This window comes from Hemiscyllium ocellatum, chromosome 45 (genome assembly GCF_020745735.1).
Source record: "Hemiscyllium ocellatum isolate sHemOce1 chromosome 45, sHemOce1.pat.X.cur, whole genome shotgun sequence".
Classification (NCBI taxonomy): Eukaryota; Metazoa; Chordata; class Chondrichthyes; order Orectolobiformes; family Hemiscylliidae; genus Hemiscyllium; species Hemiscyllium ocellatum.
The window spans coordinates 21359335-21382308 of NC_083445.1; the positions used below are offsets into that span (position 1 = coordinate 21359335).

The window sequence follows — 22974 nt, forward strand, 5'->3', positions numbered from 1 at the left end:
CTCACATTGATGCACAGCAACACCAGCTGGTATAGCAGGAGAATTGTATCTATCAGTTAACAGGAAGAATCAAAATTAATTGAGGATGTTGATATAAATTCTTAAATCAAAGTTAAAATGTAAAAAGGCAGGAGACAGAGTTTAAGCATCTGAATGCATTTAGGCAAAACTCTGGAAAGTCAACTACAATGGACTAGACACCATGTCCAGACAGCTGAAAAGCATCTCCACTGCCACTTCCTCTTTACTCAACTGTCAAATGGCAGAGGAGGATATAGGAAATGCTACAAAGACACACTGAAGTTCTCCTTGAAGCACAGCAGTGTTGACATTATTGGCTGAGGTAAGCTTGTGACCAGTTATTCAAAGCAAAGGCAACTTATTCATTAAACTGCATCATGCTTTGAGTCCAAACACTTTAATGATAATGTACAGAGGCAGTAGAAAAGAAAATTAAAGGAAGCAAATTCTGCAATTTGAATCCACGATATGATGATGCTGCCGAAGATCTGAGGTCAAGAATTGGCCTGCTTATATTCTTGAAGATCCATGACAGATACATGCACTCTCAGTAGATGTCATCCTCAAAACCAGAGTCTACCAATGACTGTCTCCGTTGAACCTTTTTATTGTTACTGCCTGCTCTGATCAGACAAACTAAACTTTGTATTCTAACATAGAATTAACTTGAGGCATGAATATTAACTGTTAATTATTGAAATTTACCTCTCTGTTGTAACTGGCCTCTACCAAGCTAATGCTGGATTAAAATGACATTTATGTCATTGGTCTCTGACTCAGTTTATAGAAAGCAAGTCAGGAGTAGCAAGCTCAAAACTGCACTCTTGATTTTTTTGGAACAAGTCTAGGATGATACTACAGCTCTGATAATACCTAATAACACTACACAAATCTTACTCCATTGTACAAAGTACTATCTTTCAAATAGGGACCAAAACTTTCTTGGTCTGCATGTTCAAATGAACATAAAGAATAAAACCTATAACAGTACTCAAAAAGGAGGAATTTCTCACAGTGTTTTTTCTGGCTGACATTCTTCTATCTGATGCCATCATCAAAAGCTAATCAATCAGTTATTCACTCATCTATTAACTGTTTGTTATTAACATCTATTAACACACAAACTTCCAATACATTGTAGGAATAAGACTGTCTTCCCAAGAACAATCCCTCAATGGAACAAACCGCAAAAGAGAGTATCCACAGCCCCAACTGAAGACCTATTTTTAGATTGATTCCATTGAAAAGTTTAATTATCAGAACTATCATCTCAGCAGCCCATGCCCAGTTTAGCTACCCATATATATGTTGGCAGACCCTGGACAGTAGTCTGTGATGCCAATGCAACTGAAACCAATGAAGGTGTAATTGAACTTCTCTCAGTTTATTGACCTCGAAAGATTTTAGAACAGAATCAAGTGCTTTATTAATGAAAGCTGTTTCTTTAAGAAATTTATATTTGAAAAGTTCATAAAGCACAAATTTATAGTTGGGAGTATTTAAAGCATTTTATGTATTTGTTTCAAGTCTTATGACTCCAGACACTCAGCATTGTAATTGACTCTTCATTGTTTTTTTGGAAATGACAAACTACTCATTTCAAGAGCAACTAAGAGATGAGCAGCAAATGCTGGCAATGCCAGCAACACCTACATACTATGAAAGAATATTTTTTCAAAAGCTTCTGAATAACATATTCTAAAACAAAAGAACTCTGTGTGAGAGGCATCAAATGTAGAACAGAATTGGAATGTTCAAAATAAACAGGCCAATTGGCCATTAGACTTCTGACCGCTCACTGACTTCCCTTCTCTTGCAGAACACAGCATGTCTGGATGACTTTGAGAGATCAAAAACACTGGGCACAGGGTCCTTTGGTAGAGTGATGTTGGTGAAGCACAAAGTTACAAATGAACACTATGCGATGAAGATATTGGACAAACACAAGGTGAAAGGATTTAAGTTCTCTTGTTTTGCGCACTTACTTTAAAGAGAATCCAAGCACCACAGGCAGATTTTAGCTGCTCAAGGTGGTTTTAGGTGGTTTCAGACTGAATGGTCACAATGTTCGCTCGTTTCCATTATCATACACACCTAACTATTCCTTTTTAAGATGTAAGTATTTGCGATAAATGCAGTTTATATCCAGAATTCCATAAGTAAGCTGGGGAATCTACACTGAATCTATTGTTAATGTCAGACACCATTAAGGATTGGAGTACATGAACAGAACCATAAACTATCAATGTAGGACAATATTCTCAGTGTTCAGGTATTTAAAGATCCCATGAATCCTATAATTAGATCATGGCCTGCAACTCCATCCACAAGTATCATTATTATTGTGCAAGTACAATCTGTCTTCTTACATTAGAACATCCCATTTAACTCAGCGCTGGCTGTCCATTGTCATCTTTGTCTATGTTTTAACCTGGACCTTGTAATTGAAATGTTAGGAGATGAAGGCCTTGATGGTGATGTATTAGTGGAGATTTCCTTTGCATGGAATCGGACAAGTAATGGTGAGGCTTTTCTTTCAGATTGAGGTATTCTCACCTAGAGTCACAGAGTTTTACAACACGGAAACAGACCCTTCAGCCTAACTCGACCATGTCAACTGGATACCCTAAACTTATCCAGCCCCATTTGCCAACATTTGGCTCATATCCCTCTAAACCCTTCCTACTCATGTACTTATCCAGATGTCTTTTAACTGTTGTAAATGTACCTGCCTCCACTACCTCCTCTGGCAGCTTGTTCCATTCACACACTACACTCTGCATGAAGAAGTTGCCCCTTAGGTCCCTTTTAGAACATAGAACATAGAAAAATACAGCGCAGTACAGGCCTTTTGGCCCTCGATGTTGCGCCGATCCAAGCCCACCTAACCTACACTAGCCCACTATCCTCCATATACCTATCCAATGCCCGTTTAAATGCCCATAAAGAGGGAGAGTCCACCACTGCTACAGGCAGGGCATTCCATGAACTCACGACTCGCTGAGTAAAGAATCTACCCCTAACATCTATCCTATACCTACCACCCCTTAATTTAAAGCTATGTCCCCTCGTAATAGCTGACTCCATATGTGGAAAAAGATTCTCATGGTCAACCCTATCTAAACCCCTAATCATCTTGTACACCTCTATCAAGTCACCCCTTAACCTTCTTTTCTCCAATGAAAACAGTCCCAAGTGCCTCAGCCTTTCCTCATACGATCTTCCTACCATACCAGGCAACATCCTGGTAAACCTCCTCTGCACCCGTTCCAGTGCCTCCACATCCTTCCTATAGTATGGCGACCAAAACTGCACACAATACACCAGATGCGGCTTCACCAGAGTCTTATACAACTGCAACACGACCTCAGGACTCCGGAACTCAATTCCTCTACCAATAAAAGCCAGTATGTCATATGCCTCCTTCACAGCACTATTTACCTGGGTGGCAACTTTCAGAGATCTGTGTACATGGACACCAAGATCCCTCTGCTCATCCACACTACCAAGTATCCGACCATTAGCCCAGTACCCCATCTTCTTGTTACTCTTACCAAAGTGAATCACTTCACACTTACCTACATTGAACTCCATTTGCCACCTTTCTGCCCAGCTCTGCAGCTTATCTATATCCCGCTGTAACCTGCCACATCCTTCCTCACTGTCAACAACTCCACCGACTTTCGTATCATCCGCAAACTTGCTCACCCAACCTTCTAGCCCCTCCTCCAGGTCATTTATAAAAATGACAAACAGCATTGGTCCCAAAACAGATCCCTGCGGAAAGCCGCTAGTAACTGCACTCCAAGATGAACCTTTACCATCAACTACTATCCTCTGTCTTCTTCTAGCCAGCCAATTCCTAATCCAAACCTCCAACTCACCCTCAATGCCATACCTCTGTATTTTTTGCAGTAGCCTACCATGGGGAACCTTATCAAATGCCTTACTAAAATCCATATACACCACATCTACCGCTTTACCCTCATCTATCTCCTTAGTCACCTTCTCAAAGAATTCAATAAGGTTTGTGAGGCACGACCTGCCCTTCACAAAACCATGCTGACTATCCTTGATCACATTATTCCTATCCAGATGTTCATAAATCCTATCCCTTACAATTCTCTCTAAGACTTTGCCCACAACAGAAGTGAGACTCATTGGCCTATAGTTACTAGGATTATCTCTACTCCCCTTCTTGAACAAGGGAACCACATTTCCTATCCTCCAGTCTTCTGGCACTATTCCTGTAGACAACGAGGACATAAAAATCAAGGCCAATGGCTCTGCAATCTCCTCCCTTGCTTCCCAGAGAATCCTACGATAAATGCTATCAAGCCCAGGGGACTTATCTATTTTCACCCTTTCCAGAATTTCCAACACGTCTTCCCTACATACCTCAAAGGTATCCATTCTAATTAATTGTGACTCAATATTCACATCGGCAACAATATCCTGTTCCTGAGTGAATACTGACGAAAAGTTTTCATTCAGTGTCTCCCCAATCTCTTCAGCCTCCACACGCAATTTCCCACTACTATCCTTGACTAGACCTATTCCTACCCTAGTCATTCTTTTATTCCTGACATACCGATAGAAAGCCTTTGGGTTTTCCCTAATCCTACCAACCAAGGACTTTTCATGTCCCCTGCTCGCTGCTCTTAGCTCTCTCTTTAGATCCTTCCTGGCTACCATATAACTCTCAATCGCCCCAATTGAACCTTCACGCCTCTTCCCTTTAACAAGGGATTCCAATTCCTTATTAAACCACGGCTCCCTCACACGACCCTTTCCTCCCTGCCTGACGGGTACATATTTATCAAGGATACTCAATAGTTGCTCCTTGAACAAGCTCCACATATTGATTGCGCCCTTCCCTTGAAGCCTACTTTTCCAAGTCACGCATCCTAAGTCATGCCTCACCGCATCATAATTTCCCTGCCCCTCAGCTATAACTCTTGCCCTGCAGTGCACACTTATCCCTCTCCATCACTAAAGTAAAAGTCACCGAATTGTGGTCACTGTCCCCAAAGTGCTCACCCACCTCCAATTCTAACACCTGGCCTGGTTCGTTACCCAGAACCAAATCCAGTATGGCCTCACCTCTTGTTGGCCTGTCTACATATTGTGTCAGGAAACCCTCCTGCACACATTGGACAAACACCGACCCATCTAACGTACTCGAGCTATAGCTTTCCCAGTCAATATCTGGAAAGTTAAAGTCCCCCATAACAACCACCCTATTACTTTCACTCTTCTCCTGAATCATCCCCGCAATGCTTTCTTCTACATCTCTAGGACTATTAGGAGGCCTGTAGAAAACAAACAGGGTGACCTCACCTTTCCTATTTCTAACCTCAGCCCAAACTACCTCAGATGGCGAGTCTTCATCCATCGTCCTTTCCATCGCTGTAATACTATCTTTGACAAGCAATGCCACACCTCCCCCTCTTTTACCCCCACCTCTGACCCTACTAAAACATTTAAACCCTGGAACCTGCAACTGCCAATCCTGTCCCTGTTCTACCCATGTCTCCGTAATACCCACAACATCGAAATCCCAGGTACCAACCCACGCTGCAAGTTCAATTACCTTATTTCGTATATTTCACCTACCTTCTCGCATTGAAGTATACACACTTCAAGCCACTTTCCTGTTTACAGGCACCCTCCTTCGAGATTGATGCCATGTTCCTAACCTCCCTACACTCCAGGTCCTGTACCCTAAAGCTACAGTCTAGGTTCCCATGTCCCTGCAGAGTTAGTTTAAACCCCCCCAAAGAGCACTAGCAAACCTCCCCCGAAGGATACTGGTGCCCCTCAGGTTCAGGTGTAGACCATCCTGTTTATAGAGGTCCCACCTTCCCCAGAAAGAACCCCAGTTATCCAGATACCGGAATCCCTCCCTCCTGCACAATCCCTGTAGCCACGCATTTAACTGTTCTCTCTCCCTATTCCTCGACTCTCTATCACGTGGCACGGATAACAAACCAGAGACAACAACTCTGTTTGTTCTAACTCTGAGCTTCCAACCTAGCTCCCTGAAAGCCTGCCTAACATCCTCATCCCTCTTCCTACCTACGTCGTTGGTGCCAATGTGGACCACGACTTCGGGCTGCTCCCCCTCCCCCTTAAGGACCCGGAAAACACGATCAGAGACGTCACGTACCTTTGCACCTGGGAGGCAACATACCAAACGTGAGTCTCACCCCCACAAAACCGCCTATCTGTGCCCCGAACTATCGGGTCCCCAATAACTATTGCTCTGCTCTTCTCCACCCTTCCCTTCTGAGCAACGGGGACAGGCTCCGTGCCAGAGGCCTGACCCCCATTGCTTACCCCTGGTAAGTTGTCCCCCCCACAAGTATCCAAAATGGTATACTTGTTCTTGAGGGGAACTGTCGCAGGGGGTCCCTGCACTGGCTGCTTCCTCCCAGTCCCCCTCACTGTCACCCATCTGTCTTCAATTATTGGAGTTACTACTTCCCTAAAGCTCCAACCTATGACCCCCTCTGCCTCCCGAATGATCCTAAGTTCATCCAACTCCAGCTCCAGTTCCCTAACACCTTAAACCTATGCCCTCTAGTTTTGGACTCCCCTACCCTGGGCAAAAGACCTTGGCTATTTATGCTATCTATGCCCCTCAAAATTTTATAAACCTTTATAAGGTCACCCTCTGGCCCTGAAACTCCAGGGGAAAAAGCCTCAGTCTATTCAGCCTCTTAAATCTTCCAATCTCAGCAGCATCCTTGTAAATCTTTTCTGAACCCCTAACGTTTAACAATATCTTTCCTGCAGCATGGAGACCAGAATTAAATGCAGTACGATGGCTCAGTGGTTAGCACTGCTGCCTCACAGCACCAGGGACCCGGGTTTGATTCCAGCCTCGGGCAACTATCTGTGTGGAGTTTGCACATTGTCCCCATGTCTGCGCGGGTTTCCTCCGGGTGCTCCGGTTTCCTCCCACAATCGTAAAGATGTGCAGGTCAGGTGAATGGGCCATGCTAAATTGCCCATAGTGTTAGGTGCATTAGTTAGGGGTAAATATAGGGTCTGGGTGGTTTACTCTTCGGAGGGTCGGTGTGGACTTGTTGGGCCGAAGGGTCTGTTTCCATACTGTAGGGAGTCTAATCTGTTCTCAAAGTGGCCTTAACAGTGTCCTGTACAGCTGTAAAGTAACATCCTAACTCCTATACTCAGAGCATTGACTAATGAAGGCAAGCGTGCCAAACTCCTCCTTCATTACCCTGTCTACCTGTGACTCCACTTTCAAGGACCATGAACCTGCAACCCTAGGTGTCTTTGTTCGCAACATTCCCCAGGGCCTTACCATTAACTGTATAAGTCCAGCCCTAATTTGCCTTCCCAAAATGCAATACCTCGCATTTATTTAAATTAAACTTCATCTGCCACTCCTCGGCCTACTTGTCCATCTGATCCAGATCCAGTTGTACTCTGCGGTGACCTTCACTGTCCACTACACCACCAACTTCAGTGTCATCTGCAAACGTACTAACAGTATCATTTGTACAAATGATGAAAAGCAACAGACCCAGTGTAGAAACAACAAACAGCAAATAAACATCATGTACCAGGAAGCAAGATATAGTTTGGATTCGAGACATAAAGGAATAAAACACAAAAAGTAAATTTTTAAAAAATTTAAATCTGCAGCCTGAGTTTCCTTCTGAAGGAATGAGACTCTACATTGGTAATATTGATTTTTCAGGGACAGGGTGGTTGTTAAGCAATCATAGTTACTTACTGTACAGTTTTAAAATTCACTGACTGATAAACAAACTATCCTTAATTTTTTTCAATGATCTTCAGAGGCAGAACTGATGGATAAGGAAAAATAACTCTGAGGCAGTGTTCCCCATTTCAGCAATTTTAATACTGAATTGTATCAACAAGGACTGCATCAATGCACTCTGTGATGGACCAGGGTATTTGACAGAAATAGGTGAATTTCTGTGTTTAATGGAGCATACATAAATACCAGACGTTGCTGCTAGATTTACCCTGTCAGCTGATGGCCTGAATATTATTCCTGCCATTGCATCCAAGAACCAAGCCAACAATAAGTTCTATTCACACTCTCGGATGCATTATATATACTTAAAGGCATGCGCATGTAAATGAACATGTACATGTAAACACACTACTTGTATCCACACAAGAATACTATTCAACCGAGGTTCAGACTGGAGCAGAGTAACGTGTCTTATGATATTAGTTGAAGGATAATTATTGGCCAGGACACATGGAAAAACTCAACTGCTTCTCGTCAAAATAGTGTTGGTGGAACTTCTAGGTTCAAAGTTTCATCTAAAAGATGGCACCTCTGAGACTGCAGCATGCCCCAGAGCACTGGAATGGCAGCCTTGATTTTTGTGGCCATGCCTTGGACTGGGACTTGAACTCACATTCTTCTGACTCCAAGGGGAGGCATGCAACTCACTGAGCCACAGGTGATACATATCTTCAAATTATGCAACAGCCAACTGCACACTGCATGTTTGCACCCAGCACTCGCTCATAGCCCAGCAGACTCACACAACAACAGATTTTATTGTCATAGTATCACAGAATGGTTTCAACACAGTAACCTCTCATAACTTTACTGGTTCAATGCAAGAACAACTGGCCTAGATGAACTCCCCTGCATTTTCCCCTTACTTATTTCTCTTCAGATAATTATCCAATTCTCTTTTGAAAACCTCGATTGAAGCTGACTGCACCATTCTCTGAGGCAGTGCATTCCAGACCCTAACCACTTTCTGTTTTTAAAAAAAGGATTTGCCCTCCACTTTCTTTCTAAGTTGCATTGACCACAATGGGAAGCACTAAAGTAGTTGCTTCAATAATGGAAACCCCTCTCTGAGGAAGGAAGACGCGTATCAGACAGCAGGATGTTATTGACTATGTAATTGAAGTGCTTGATTTTATAAATATTGAGACAACCAAGGTTTGATGTGACTAGAGTTTGGTCCTTAATAGAAGCAGCATAAATTAAGATCTTACAACAAGCCATGTGAATTTGTTAGGTCAAGTACAGTCACATATAAAACTTTGGCCATTTGAACAGCTCCCAACCTCCCACAACACCAGCAACCACTGTTGACTGATGGATAAAGAAGTGTAATAGATTGATAAGAGGAACATGTTTTCTTTCATGAACTTGATACATCAGTCTTGATATGTTAAAAAAAACAAGGCAAAAGTGAGGACTGAAAAGGTGAAGGCCTTTTGCCTTCATTCCTGATGAAGGCCTTTTGCCCGAAACGTTGATTTTCCTGCTCCTCGGATGCTGCCTGACCTGCTGTGCTTTTCCAGCACCACTCTGATCTAAACTATGTTAAAAAGCAGTTGTGTTTTCAGCTGATTTAGTACTTGTCTTTCCTACCCAGGTAGTCAAGCTGAAACAGATCGAGCACACACTGAATGAGAAAAAGATTCTCCAGGCTGTCAGGTTCCCTTTTCTGGTGCGGCTAGTTTTCTCGTTCAAGGTGAGTGTTCAGTGCCACTCGAGCTCACATTCCTCGTTCTCACTTGCGTTGGGAAACTTGAAACATGTGGCGTGGGAGATAATTTCCTGTGGTAAACAGAGCAGCAACTTGTCTATTTCTTTCTGTAACTCCTGGTCATTATTAGAAATAAAAACACAATGTCATTTTCCATGATGTTCAATAAGACTACAGTGAGTGCAAGGGTAACTGCTGAGGCTGATGTTCTACTGCAAATAGGACAAAGTCAGAAGTCACAAACAGAAGTTCAACAGGTTTATTTGAAATCACACAAGCTTTCTGACTGCAGCCCCTTCCTCATAGTCCGCATTAGGGAACTGGAGCTGGAGTTGGACGAGCTGAGAATTATTCGACGCGCTGAGAGGGTGATAGACAGAAGCTGCAGGGACATAGTTATGCCAAAGAACAGAGGTAGCTGGGTAACAGTTAGAGGTGGGAAGGGGAGGAAGCAGGCAGTGCAGGGATCCCCTGTGGTCATTCCCCTCAACAATAAGTATACCGCTTTGGATACTGTTGGGGAGGACGGCCTAGCAGGGGTAAGCTGCAGTGACCGGGTCTCTGGCACGATGTCTGGCTCTGAGGCTCAGAAGGGAAAGTGGGAGAGGAGGAGAGCACTAGTTATAGGAGACTCCATAGTTAGAGGGACAGATAGGCGGTTCTTTGGACATGGGCGAGACTCTCGGATGGTTTGTTGCCTCCCCGGTGCCAGGGTCCGAGATGTCTCAGACCGTGTCTTCAGAATCCTTAAGGGGGAGGGTGTGCAGCCATAAGTCGTGGTGCACATTGGCACCAATGACATAGGTAGGAAGAGGGGTGGGGAGGTCATTCAGGAGCTCATGGAGTTAGGCTGGAAGCTAAAAGCTAGGACGGACTGAGTTGTCATCTCTGGGTTGTTGCCAGTGCCACGTGACAGTGAGGCAAGGAATAGGGAGAGAGTGCAGTTGAACATGTAGCTGCAAGGATGGTAGGAGGGAGGGCTTCAGGTATTTGGACAATTGGACTGCATTCTGGGGAAGGTGGGACATGTACAAGCAGGACAGGTTGCAGCTGAATCAGAAGGGCACCAATATCCTGGAAGGTAGGTCTTCGAGGGGGTTTAAACTAATTTGGCAGGGGGATGGGATCCAGACTTGTAGTCCAGCAAGTAGGTTAGCTGTTTTTCAGGATATCCAAGAATATAGGAGGCTGTGGAGAAGTTAGCACTGACAGGGAATACTTGTGGACACAGAGATGGGCTCAAGTGTGTATACTTCAACGCAAGAAGTATCAGAAATAAGGTGGGTGAATTTAAGGCGTGGATCGGTACCTGGGACTACGATGTTGTGGCCATCACGGAAACGTGGATAGAAGAGGGACAGGAATGGTTGTTGGAGGTTCATGGTTATAGATGTTTCAGTAAGATTAGGGAGGATGGTAAAAAAGGAGCGGGTGTGGCGTTGCTAATTAGAAATGGTATAATGGCTGCAGAAAGGCAGTTCGAGGGGGATCTGCCTTTGGAGGCAGTATGGGCTGAAGTCAAATAGGAAAGGAGCAGTCACTTTGTTGGGTGTTTACTATAGGCCCCCCAATAGCAGCAGAGATGTGGAGAAATAGATTGGGAAACAGATTTTGGAAAGGTGCAGAAGCCGGGTAGTAGTCATGGGCGATTTCAACTTCCCAAATATTGATTGGAAGCTCTTTAGATCAAGTAGATCAAGCAGTGTTTGTGCAGTGTACCCAGGAAGCTTTTCTAACTCAGTATGTAGGTTGTCTGACCAGAGGGGAGGCCATATTGGATTTGGTGCTCGGTAACGAACCGGGACAAGTGATGGGCTTGTTAGTGGGTGAGCATTTTGGTGATGGTGACCACAAACCACTTTCACCTTGGTTATGGAGAGAGATAGGTGTGTGCAACAGGGTAGGTTTTACAATTGGGGGAAGGGTAAATACGATGCTGCAAGACAGGATCTGAGGAGCATAAGTTAGGAGCATAGGCTGTCATTGAAATGTGGAACTTTTTCAAGGAACAGATACGACGTGTCATTGATGTGTATGTACCTGTCAGGCAGGAAAGAGATGGTCGTGTGAGGGAACCTTGGTTGACGAGGGAGGTTGAATGTCTTATAAGGAGGAAGAAGGAGGCTTACATAAGGTTGAGGAAACAAGGTTCAGACAGAACATAACAGGGATACAGGATAGCCATGAGGGAGCTGAAGAAAGGGATTAGGAGAGCTAAGAAAGGGCATGAAAAACCTTTGGCGGGTAGGATCATTGATAACCCCAAGGCCTTTTATGCGTATGTGAGAAACATGAGAATGATGAGAACGAGGGTAGAATGAAACTGTGAATTGAGTCGGAAGAGATAGGAGAGGTCTTGAATGAGTACTTTTCTTCAGTATTTACAAATTAGAGGGACCCTATTGTTGAAGGGGAGAGAATGAAACGGATTGGTAAGCTAGAGGAGATACTTGTTAGGAAGGAAGATGTGTTGGGCATTTTGAAAAACTTGAGGATAGACAAGTATCCTGGGCCTGACTGGATATATCCTAGGATTATGTGGGAAGCAAGAGAGGAAAATGCAGAGCCGCTGGCAATGATCTTTTCGTCTTCACTGTCAATGGGGGTGGTACCAGAGGACTGGAGAGTGGCAAATGTTGTGCCCCTGTTCAAAAAAAGGGAATAGAGATAACCCCGGGAATTACAGGCCAGTTAGTCTTACTTCGGTGGTAGGCAAAGTAATGGAAAGGGTACAGGGATAGGATTTATGAGTATCTGGAAAGACACTGCTTGATTAGGGACAGCCAGCACGGATTTGTGAGGGGTAGGTCTTGCCTTACAAGTCTTATTGAATTCTTTGAGGAGGTGACCAAGCATGTGGATGAGGATAGAGCAGTGGATGTAGTGTACATGGATTTTAGTAAGGCATTTGATAAGGTTCCCCATGGTAGGCTTATGCGGAAAGTCGGGAGGCATGGGATACTGGGAAATTTGGCCAGTTGGATAGAGAACTGGCTAACCAGTTGAAGTCAGAGAGTGGTGGTAGATGGTAAATATTCAGCCTGGAGCCCAGTTACTAGTGGAGTTCCGCAGGGATTAGTTCTGGGTCCTCTGCTATTTGTAATTTTTATTAATGACTTGGAAGAGGGAATCGAAGGGTGGGTCAGTAAATTTGCAGACGATATGAAGATAGGTGGAGTTGTGGAGAGTGAGGAGGGCTGTTGTCAGCTGCAAAGGGACTGACATGATGCAGAGCTGGGCTGAGGAGTGGCAGATGGAATTCAACCCTGTCAAGTGTGAGGTTGTCCATTTTGGAAGGACAAATAAGAATGCAGAATACAGGGTTAACAGTAGAGTTCTTAGTAAGGTGGAGGAGCAGAGGGATCTTGGGGTCTATGTTCATAGCTCTTTGAAAGTTGCCACTCAGGTGAATAGAGCTTGTATGAAGGCCTGTGGTGTATTAGCGTGCATTAGCAGAGGGATTGAATTCAAGAGTTGTGAGGTGATGTTGCAGCTCTGCAGGACCTTGGTAAGGCCACATTTGGAGTACTGTGTGCGGTTCTGGTTGCCTCACTTTAGGAAAGATGTGGAACCTTTGGTGCAGAGGAGATTTACCAGCCTGTTGCCTGGAATGGAGAATAGATCGTACGAGGATAGGTTGAGAGTGCTAGGCCTTTTCTCATTGGAACGGCGAAGGATGAGGGGAGACATGATAGAGGTTTACAAGATGATCAGGGGAATAGGGGAGTAGACAGTCAGAGACTATTTCCCCGGGTACAACAGAGTGTTACAAGGGGGCATAAATTTAAGGTGAAGGGTAGACGGTATGGGGGGCTGTCAGGAGTAGGTTCTTTACCCAGAGAGTGGTGGAGGCATGGAATGCGCTGCCTGTGGGAGTGGCAGAGTCAGAATCATTGGTGACCTTTAAGCGGCAATTGGATAGGTATATGGATAGGTGCTTAAGCTTGGACAAATGTTCGGCACAACATCGTGGGCCGAAGGGCCTGTTCTGTGCTGTATTGTTCTATGTTCTATGTTCAGGTACAGTGGAATAAGACAGAACACTGCAAGAATTGTTGGCTCAGCATGTTCTCTGTTTCTGACGCGTTTTTGAAGTAGGCTATATGTTTTCTTTTATTTGGATCTGCCAGGTGCAGTGATGCTGATCAAATTACTTCCAGAACCCAAAATTGATATCAGAACCCTTAAGCTAAGGTTTTTAGAGTGTTCTTACATTCCCTCCTCTGAATGCTATGACAATACACCTTAGATACAAACTCTCCATAGAAGTGTCACTTTGACAAGCAAGTCCCAAGCATTCTATTCATATGACCAGTTCCACTTGGATGTATTTGTCTTAGTACCGTGTGGTGCGTGTCACACCAGCTCTGGTGAGGACGAGTCACTAAGCGGTTAGCTCAGTTGACTGAATGGCTGGTTTGTGATGCAGAGTAAAGCCAATGATGTGGTTTAAATTTTCATACTGATTGAGGTCACTATGAGTTTTCTGAACCTCACTCCTAGCCTGAGGCGTGGTGACCCTCCTGTTAAACCAGTTGTGTGTCTATGGCGACTTTGCCTTCACCTTACTGTCAATCAACTCTGGTGTTCTGCCTGACCTTTAAAGGAAGCCACATTTCTTCTACTACTTTTAAGAAGAAAATGAATGTTCCCACCTTAAAAAAATAAGACACTCTTTCAAATTTCCCACCATTTCATATACTGTTTCCCACTGATATCCTTCTTCTCGAATATTCAACAGTTTTTCTTCAGGGGCATTCTTCTAAGCAAAACAATTTAATAATTGATTACTAGTATCCACCCCCCTAAGCTTAGAGATTCTTTTCCTCTCCTTTAAGCTAATTTTGTCTGTGCTAAGTCCTTTCTCATATCTTTGTAGAATGTACATTATCCCACAAAAGACATATAATATTGTTTTTGTATTATTGTTGTTTGCAACTTTTACATGTAGCATTTCTTCCAGGATCTTCAACAACAGAACAGCATGTCAACAGCATAAATGAAAGCCAGAGTTTCAGTAGCTAATGTGCTGTTCACCACTCTTTTTATTTCTTCGCCAAGTGACAACCTTTCTGTTTTCTCCCTGAGGATTATCACCAAACCTACTGTTCATTATTCAAAATGATTAATAAATATATTAAAGTCATATTTTCAGGATGACCCAAAGCTGAGAAATTCAGCATGCAATTTCATTTAAAATTTTATTTGTTCTCTGGATTTTTCACAGCCAGACTAAGTTCCAGCACATCAAAACGTGTAATTGATTTGGTCTGTGTACCCAACCAATTAAGTTGTCTATTGAGACTCCTCACTTGTCCAATCTAATCCTTGATAGCAGCCTCATCTTTCTGTCCAGATCTGATAAGATAGAATACAATAGGATTGACATTGATGTGGAATTAAATTTGATCCGTCTTGCTTGATTCACATTTCAAAGCACTAGGAATTTATCTGAAAATTTTGAATTCCTTTCTAATTTGAATGATAACATTTTCTTCAAAGTAATTGGTGCCTACCCCAGAAAAAGTCATTGTCATGCGTCATAAAGGTGCCTGAACATTTTCCATTAGTATGCCCAAGAGAACATCTCCAAGTCCGTCTTCAATTTCTGCTGAAATATACCAGAAACAGTCTTTTAACCCACAAATACTCTGCAATTTCCAGAGTTTTCAGAGAGTAGTGTGGGAGGTAAAAGAGATGGGAGAAGTCAGGCTTTCTCTGCAGCGTCAGCTTGGGTAGAAATCAGAAACAGGAACGGAGCAGTCACTTTGTTTGGAGTTTGCCACACGCTCCCAGATGCAACAGAGAGACAGAAGAGCAGATTGGGAGGCAGATTTTGGAAAGGTGCAGAAGTAACAGGGTTGTTGTCATGGGTGACTCTAACTTCCCTAGTATTGATTGGTAACTCCATAGTTCAAATTGTTTGGATGGAGCAGTTTTTATCAGGTGTGTCCAGGCAGGATTTCTGACTTAATATGGCGGTGGGCCGACTAGAGGGGAAGCCATATCGGATTTGGAGCTTGGCAACGAACAGGCCAGGTGTGAGATCTCTCGGTGGGAGAGCATTTCGGTGATAGTAATCACAACTCCCTGGACCTTTACTATAGTCATGGGGATAGATAGTAGCAGATGGCGTGGAAAGTGTTTGTTGTGGGAGGGGGAATTCCAATGCTATTTGGCAGGAATTGGGATGCCTGAATTGGGAACAGATGTTCCAGGGAAATGCAGTTTGTGGAGGTTGTTTAGGAAGCACTTGCTGATAGTGCTGGACAGGTTTGTCCCACTGAGGCAGGGAAGGGATGGTAGGTTGAAGGAACCTTGGGTGACAAGGGATGTGGAACATCTAGTCAAGAGGAAGAAGAAAGTTTAGTTCAGGTTGAGGAGGCAAGGATCACACAGGGATCTAGAGGGTTACAAGGTAGCCAGGATTGAACTGAAGAATAGACTTAGAGAGCTAGAAGGGAGCATGTAAAAAGCTTTGGTGGGTAGAATTAAGGAAAATCTAAAGGCACTCTACACTTATGTGGGAACAGCAGGATGACCAGAGTGAAGGTAGGGCTGATCAGGGATAGTGGAGGGAACTTGTATCTAGAATCAGAGGAGTTGAGAGAGGTCCTTAATGAATACTTTGCATCAGTATTCACTACTGACATGGACATTTGTGAAGACAATGTGAAACAGACTGATATGCTCGAATAGGCAGATGTTAAGAAGGAGGACGTGATGAAAATTTTGAAAAACATAAAGATACAGTCAGGAAATACCCAAGGTGAGGAAAGATTGCTGCGCCTTTGGCAATGATCTTTGCGTCCTCACTGTCTACTGGAGCAGTGCCAGATGATTGGAGGGTGGCAAATGTTAATCCCTTGTTCAAGAAAGGAAATAGGGATAATCTTGGGAATTGCAGTCCACTCAGTCTTACGTTTGTTGTTGGAAAATTATTGAAGAGGATTCTGAGAGACAGAATTTATGATTACTTGGAAAACCGTTGTTTGTTTAGGGATAGTCAGCATGACTTTGTGAGGGGCAGGTCATGCATCACATGCCTTATTGAATTCTCTGAGGATGTGACAAAATAAATTGATGAAAGTAGAGTAGTGGATGTGGTGTACATGGATTTTAGTAAGGTGTTTGATAAGGTTCCCCATGGGATGCTCATTCAGAACGTAAGAAGGCATGGGATAAAGGGAAATTTGCCTGTCTGGATACAGAATTGATTGCCCCATCAAAGACAAAGGGTGGTGGTAGATGAAAAGTATTCAGCTTGGAGCTCAGTGACCTCTGGTTCTGGTACCTCTGCCTTTCATGATTTTTATAAATGGCTTTGATGAGGAAGTGGAAGGGTAGGTTAGTAAGTTCGTCGATGACGTGAAGGCTGGTGCAGTTGTGGATAGTGTGAAGGGCTGTTGTTGGTTCCAATGGGACATTGACAGGATGCAGAACTGGGCTGAGAAGTTGCAGGTGGAGTTCAATCTGGAAAAGTGTGAAGTGATTCATTTTGGAAAGTAAAATTTGAATACAGAGTTCAAGACCGGATCCATGGCAGTGTGGAGGAACAGAGGGATCTTGCGGTCCATGTCCCTAGATCTTCAAAGTTGCCGCCCAAGTTGATAGGGGTGTTGGCTTTCATTAGCAGGGGGATTGAGTTTAAATGCCGCAAGGTTATGCTGCAGTTCTATAGAGCCCTGGTTAAACCACACTTGGAATATTGCGTTCACTTCTGGTCACCTCATTATAGGAAGGATATGGAAGCTTTAGAGAGGGTGCACAGGAGATTTACCAGGATGCTGCCTGAAGTGGAGGGCTGTCTTATGAAGAAAGGTTGAGGGAACTGGGGCTTTTCTCATTGGAGCAAAGAAGAATAAGTGGTAACTCAATAGAGGTCTACAAGATGATGAGAGGCATAGATAGAGCAAAAAGTCAGACTTTTCCCCAGGGCAGAAATGGCTATCACAAGGCTTAATTTTAAGGTGATTGGAGGAAGGAAAAGGGGAGATGTCAGAAGTAGGTTCTTTTCACAAAGTCATGGACGTGTGGAATGCACTACCAACGATGAGAGGTGAGTCAGTTACATTAGGGACATTGAAGTGACTCTTGGATACACACATGAATGATAGTAAAATGTGAACATGTCGGTAGTTTGATCTTAGATTAGCCCAACATTAAGGGCCAAAGGACCTGTACTGTGCTGTACTGTTCTATGTTCTCTCTATTTCTGGTCCTTCCATTGGGAGTGTAAGAATACTTCCTCTCCAGCAGGTTGAAGATATTTTATAGAGTTACAGTTTCAAGAAAAGATTGTTGAAATGGCTAAAAGGATATTAAAAATTATCTTGCCAGACATAGCAAAATCTACCATAATCTTTCTTTCCCTGAAATATATTCCTCAAAGGCCCTAGCTGCCAACCTGTCCTTGTAGATCCCATCAGGTCGAACCTTTTCCATACAGATCCACCTGTGTGACAAAACAGGTGGATCTCCACCATCAACTTTTGAATATCTTATTAATTCTTTACTGTGCTATAACTTTTGCTTTACCCTCTTGCTTTATCATCCTATTTTCCCCAACTTTGTCCGCTATTGTGCATTTGTCCTTATCGTTTATCATCATGGATATGCTAAACTCAATCACCATGCCTACAAAATGTAAAAGATAGATGTTCTGATCTCTGTCCCACTTATCTTAAGATAAATGTCTAGCAATTTGTTAAATTTGCAGGCTAAAGGAACACTTGCAACTCGGTTAATGGTATCTTCCAGTAGTTAATACAGACATCACATCGCAATGTCATCTGCTTTCCTGATCTTCCATCTGAAGAGATTTGAGATTAATCTTCTGCTACCACATTTAACAGACATGTTCATATGTTATGTGAGCAACAAAAGACTGAGATTTACAAGAATTTCATGGCAAATTTATAGTTTAACCCAAACACAATAGGCATCTTACTTTGTTTACTCTTTCAGGAGAGAGGTTTTCTATTCAACCTGTTCAGAGATGTTATTGCACCCAGTTGAGATTTGAACGCAGGCCTCCTGGCTCTGAGATAGAAAGCCCTATTCTTAAGATAGGATAGCTTAGGAATTTAACAAATTGCTAAACATTTATCTTAAGATAAGTGGGACGGATATCGGAATATCTATTACATTTCGTAGGCATGGTCATCGTGTTTAACATACCCATGATAGGTAGACAGGGAGGAACTGTACTCCTTGATGAGTGATCAATGACCAGTCAGCATAGAGTTAAATTAAGAGGTGGGATGTTTAGAGGAGATGTGAGGAAGAGCATTTACACAAAGAGGTTGGTGGGAATCTGGAACTCCCTGTCTGTAAGGGTGGTAGAGGCAGAAACCCTCAACATTTAAGAAGTATTTAGATGTGCACTTGCGATGCCAAGGCATACAAGACTGTGATCAAAGTGATGGGATTAGAATTAGGTGGCTGTGTTTGACTGGCACAGACTGGATGGGCCAGAAGGCCTTTCTCTGTAATGTAGATCTGTATGACTTTGTTGGGGATGTAGGCATCACTGGCATCTGCATGTGTTGCCCCTGCCTACTCGTCCTTGAGACCATTTCAGACAGCACTTAAGAGTAAGTGATATTGCTATGGGTCTGGAATCACGTGTAGCCCAAACCAGGTAAGGAGGGCAGATTTTCTCTCTACATTAGTGAACCAGATAGGTTTCTATAAAAAAAATCAATGATAGCTGGCATGGCCACCATTGCCGAGACTGGCTTAAATTACAGATTTATTAATTGAGTTCAAAATCCACTACAGTGTGGAAGTGGGGCCTTCGGCCATACTGGCCCTCTGAGGAGTGACCCGTCCAGATCCATTCCCCACCCTATATTTACCCCTGACTAATGCACCTAACCTACACATCCCTGAACACTATGGGCAATTTGGCGTGGCCAGTTCACCTAGCCTGCACGTCATTGGACTCTGAGAGGAAGCCGAGCCCCAGGTGGAGGCCCATGCAGATGCGGGGAGAGTGTGCAGGCTCCGCACGGACAGTTGCCTGAGGCTGGAGTTGAGCTCGGGTCCCTGGCTCTGTGAGACAGCAGTGCTAACCACTGAGCCACTAGATGTCTTGAATCAAACTCTCAAATAAGCCATTGGCCTGGCTTTCTGGATGGTGATGCACCTCTAGTACAGCAACATTAGCGCGACATCACTATCTCCACTCTGAATAGGAGATGTTTAAACATGCTGCAACATATCTTGGGGACAGGTGGGATTTGAACCTGCACATCCTGGTTCAGAATGGCCTATTTCTATGATGTAAATTTGATGTAACTTTGTGTCTGTTGACTACAGTATTCATGAAAAAATCTTCAGAAACCCAAAGAAATTGTCATATCATTTCACCTCAATTTTTGCATGACTTTAGAACATAGAGCAGTATAGCACAGCACAGGAACAGGCCCTTTGGCTCACCATGTTTGTGCCAACCATGATTCCATTCTAACTAATCCATCTGCCTGCACATGGTATGTATTCCTGTATTTCCTGCCTGATCACGAGTCTGTCCAAATGCCTCTTAAACATTACTAATGTATCTGCTTCTCTCGCCTCTCCTCATAGCACATTAAAACACCTACCACCCTCTGCGTAAAATAAAACTTGCCTCACACTTCTGTTACTGGCCTCACACGTCTGATTTTGATGAAAGATTATTGGGGATAATGCAGGAATATAGAGTTGAAGTTAAAATCTGATCAGCCGTGATCTTGTTGAATGGTGGAGTAGGTCTGAATCTGTTTGATGGGACAAAGAGCAGTGACCGAGTTACAATTTCAAACCACACTGTTTCCTGACTGTTTCCTGCACTGATTAATGGGAATAGTGCTGCTAATGTGCCAAGTCCACCACAAGGGACGAGCAGTTAAACTGCTTCAATTAATTTGATAATAAAATACCAAATCATGGATTTGGTTTCTCTGAATAATTGCTCTGCTGTCGTCCTCGCATTTAATCTCTGGCTCGAAAGCCTGGAGGCATTCAATAAGTGTTACATGCCTCTGTTATAGGGGCATTACATTGGTAAAGTTTCATCCTCCTGCACTTCACATAGATACCTATTGCAATTAACTGGTTGCAAGTAGTGCCTTCTCAGCTCTCTTCATTGGAACTGGTAACGAGCACCAAATGCCCAATAACAAGCGATCGGTCATTCTTCTTTCCTCTGAGCTGATTGAATTCTCACCCTCAGCACCTTCTGTCTCGATCTCAGTCACCTCTTTCTGAAAATCCCACACCTTTTAGTTCTCCTTTAACCCCAACCCTGCTCTGAGCAACAGGGAGAAGGGAACACAATAGACAGGTGATTGTTAGGCCGTGGCTAATTGTCTGGGAATGGAAGTAAACTACTTTAGATTCTGGAGATCTGAAATCCTAAGAGAAAGTGCTGGAAAATCTCAGCGGGTCTGGCAACCCCTGTGAAGAGAGAAACAGTGTTAACATTTTGAGTTCGGTACGATGATTCTTCAGAACTGATCTAGGGACAGGAGGTTGAGGGGTGACTTTATTGACGTTAATAAAATTGTAAGTATGGATAGGGTGAATGGCAGGAGTCCTTTCCCTGAGGTGGAGGATTTCAAGTGTGTGGGGTATATTTTTATGGAGAGAGGAGCAAGATTTAAAAAGGATATGGGGAAATTCTTTTTACAGAGAGTGCTTCGTGTGGAGTGCAATGATCTTCCAGAGGAAGTGGTGAATGCGGGTACAGTTTCAAAATTTGAAAAATGTATAGATGAATAAGAAATATTTGGAGGGATATGGACCAAGAACAGGCAGATGGGACTAGTTTAGTTTGGGAACATTGTCTGCTTGGACTGGTTAGACCAAGGGTCTGTTTCCTTGCTGCATGACTCTATAAACCAGTTTCCTTTTCCAGAAATCAAATCACCACTGGGCTAGAACCAAGCCATCTCTGTTATAGATATTTTCTAATAAGCCAGTTCGGAGATGTTATTGCAAACCATTGGAGCAGGTGGGACCTGAACCCAGGCCTCCTAACTCCATTAGGATCGCCATCACCACAAGATCCTAAGAGCCCAGCACCCTAATACAAAGTCCAATGAGCATCAGCTCTGGATATGTTGTGGTTCGCCCTTAAAGGAGTCTGCATTTCTAACACTGACAACATTATCCTATCAGATAATGGATGATAAAAGATGACGTACATGTAAGTTGGATTATTGTGAAGGAAACTTGTGCATCATTGACCTTACACTCTCGTCCTGACAAATCTTGGACAAGTCTAGATGGCTGGAGATGAATATAGATGCTGAGGGTGGCGAGGACATCGTTCCCTTTCTTGTCAAATTTTACATGTTCCACAACACCACTACTGATCATCTTCAAGACCAATGGACTTCAGCTTAGGCTCACCACCCAGTCCACTAGAATCTGTCTTTGGACACCAGGATCAAAAATTCATTAAATCAACGAGGGTAGAAGAGCTGTTGTACCCTACCTATGGAAGTGTTTTACGGGGTGTGGCTGCTATTGTATGTTAATAACTACATGGAGTTGCAAATAAGAACTCAGCGAAGGTGGGGATCAATTTAGGATGGGCCACACCAAAGAGTGCAGTGAGCTCATCTGTGAAAGGTGCTACCTATTCCTCTCTAATTGATATTCAAACAAAACCAAAGTCATAAATGCTGCCACAGACTTGATGGTGATTTGTTAATTATGGAGAAAAGCCTGGAAAAGAAGCTGCTTCATTCTATATGGAAGATGTCTCCTGTTGGCTTCAACAAGAGGTGCTGCTGTAAGCTTCAACTGCAAAGAGAGCGATGTGCAGAGTTCTAACTTGTAATTTTATCAATATGCTAAAATAATGATGTTACTGCCACTATGGCATTCCTCCTCCACTATTTACAATTTTGAAATCCTGTTCTGGTATAATGTCATGTCAAGAAATGAGCTCTTGTTTAAATGGACAAATTGTATGGCCATAGTATAGGTTTTTTCCTGAAGTGAATGACAGAACTGACATTTAGTCTTTTGTGTCTGTGCACATCTCTCTCTCTCTCTCTCTTTGTCTCTTTCTTTCACTTACATGTTCCATGCCTGTCTTTCCTTCTTTCTCAATCCACTGCAGAATCAGTCCACTGCATTTCCCCAGACCCTCACTTCAGTATCTACTCAAGCTTAGACCATTTTCTTAAATGCCCTGAAACCCTTTAGGCATTCCTAAGAATCTATTCATGACCTGTTGTTGGTTTGCAATTACTTGGAGCATCTTTGCCCTGTGGGATCATGCTGTGGACCCTTAGTTCTGGATACATTCGCACAGCCTTATCATAAATGGTTTTGTAATCTGTGAAGCTTCCAAGACAGAAGAGTTCAGATAGCAATCTTAAAGTTGTTAAAATTAAGAAAGATTTGGGAAAATAGAATCGAGAGGGACATG

General features: G+C 43.3%; 1 protein-coding gene across 4 annotated transcripts in view; it reads left to right on the forward strand.

The window, feature by feature from the left end:
* Positions 1–22974, forward strand: part of LOC132836058 (cAMP-dependent protein kinase catalytic subunit alpha-like) — a 237741-nt gene that overhangs the window by 188855 nt on the left and 25912 nt on the right. For all 4 annotated transcript variants that reach the window (XM_060855299.1, XM_060855300.1, XM_060855301.1 and 1 more), the window contains exons 3-4: positions 1841–1969; positions 9432–9530. In XM_060855299.1, the coding sequence (XP_060711282.1) occupies positions 1841–1969; positions 9432–9530 (228 nt within the window). The remainder of the gene's footprint in view (positions 1–1840; positions 1970–9431; positions 9531–22974) is intronic.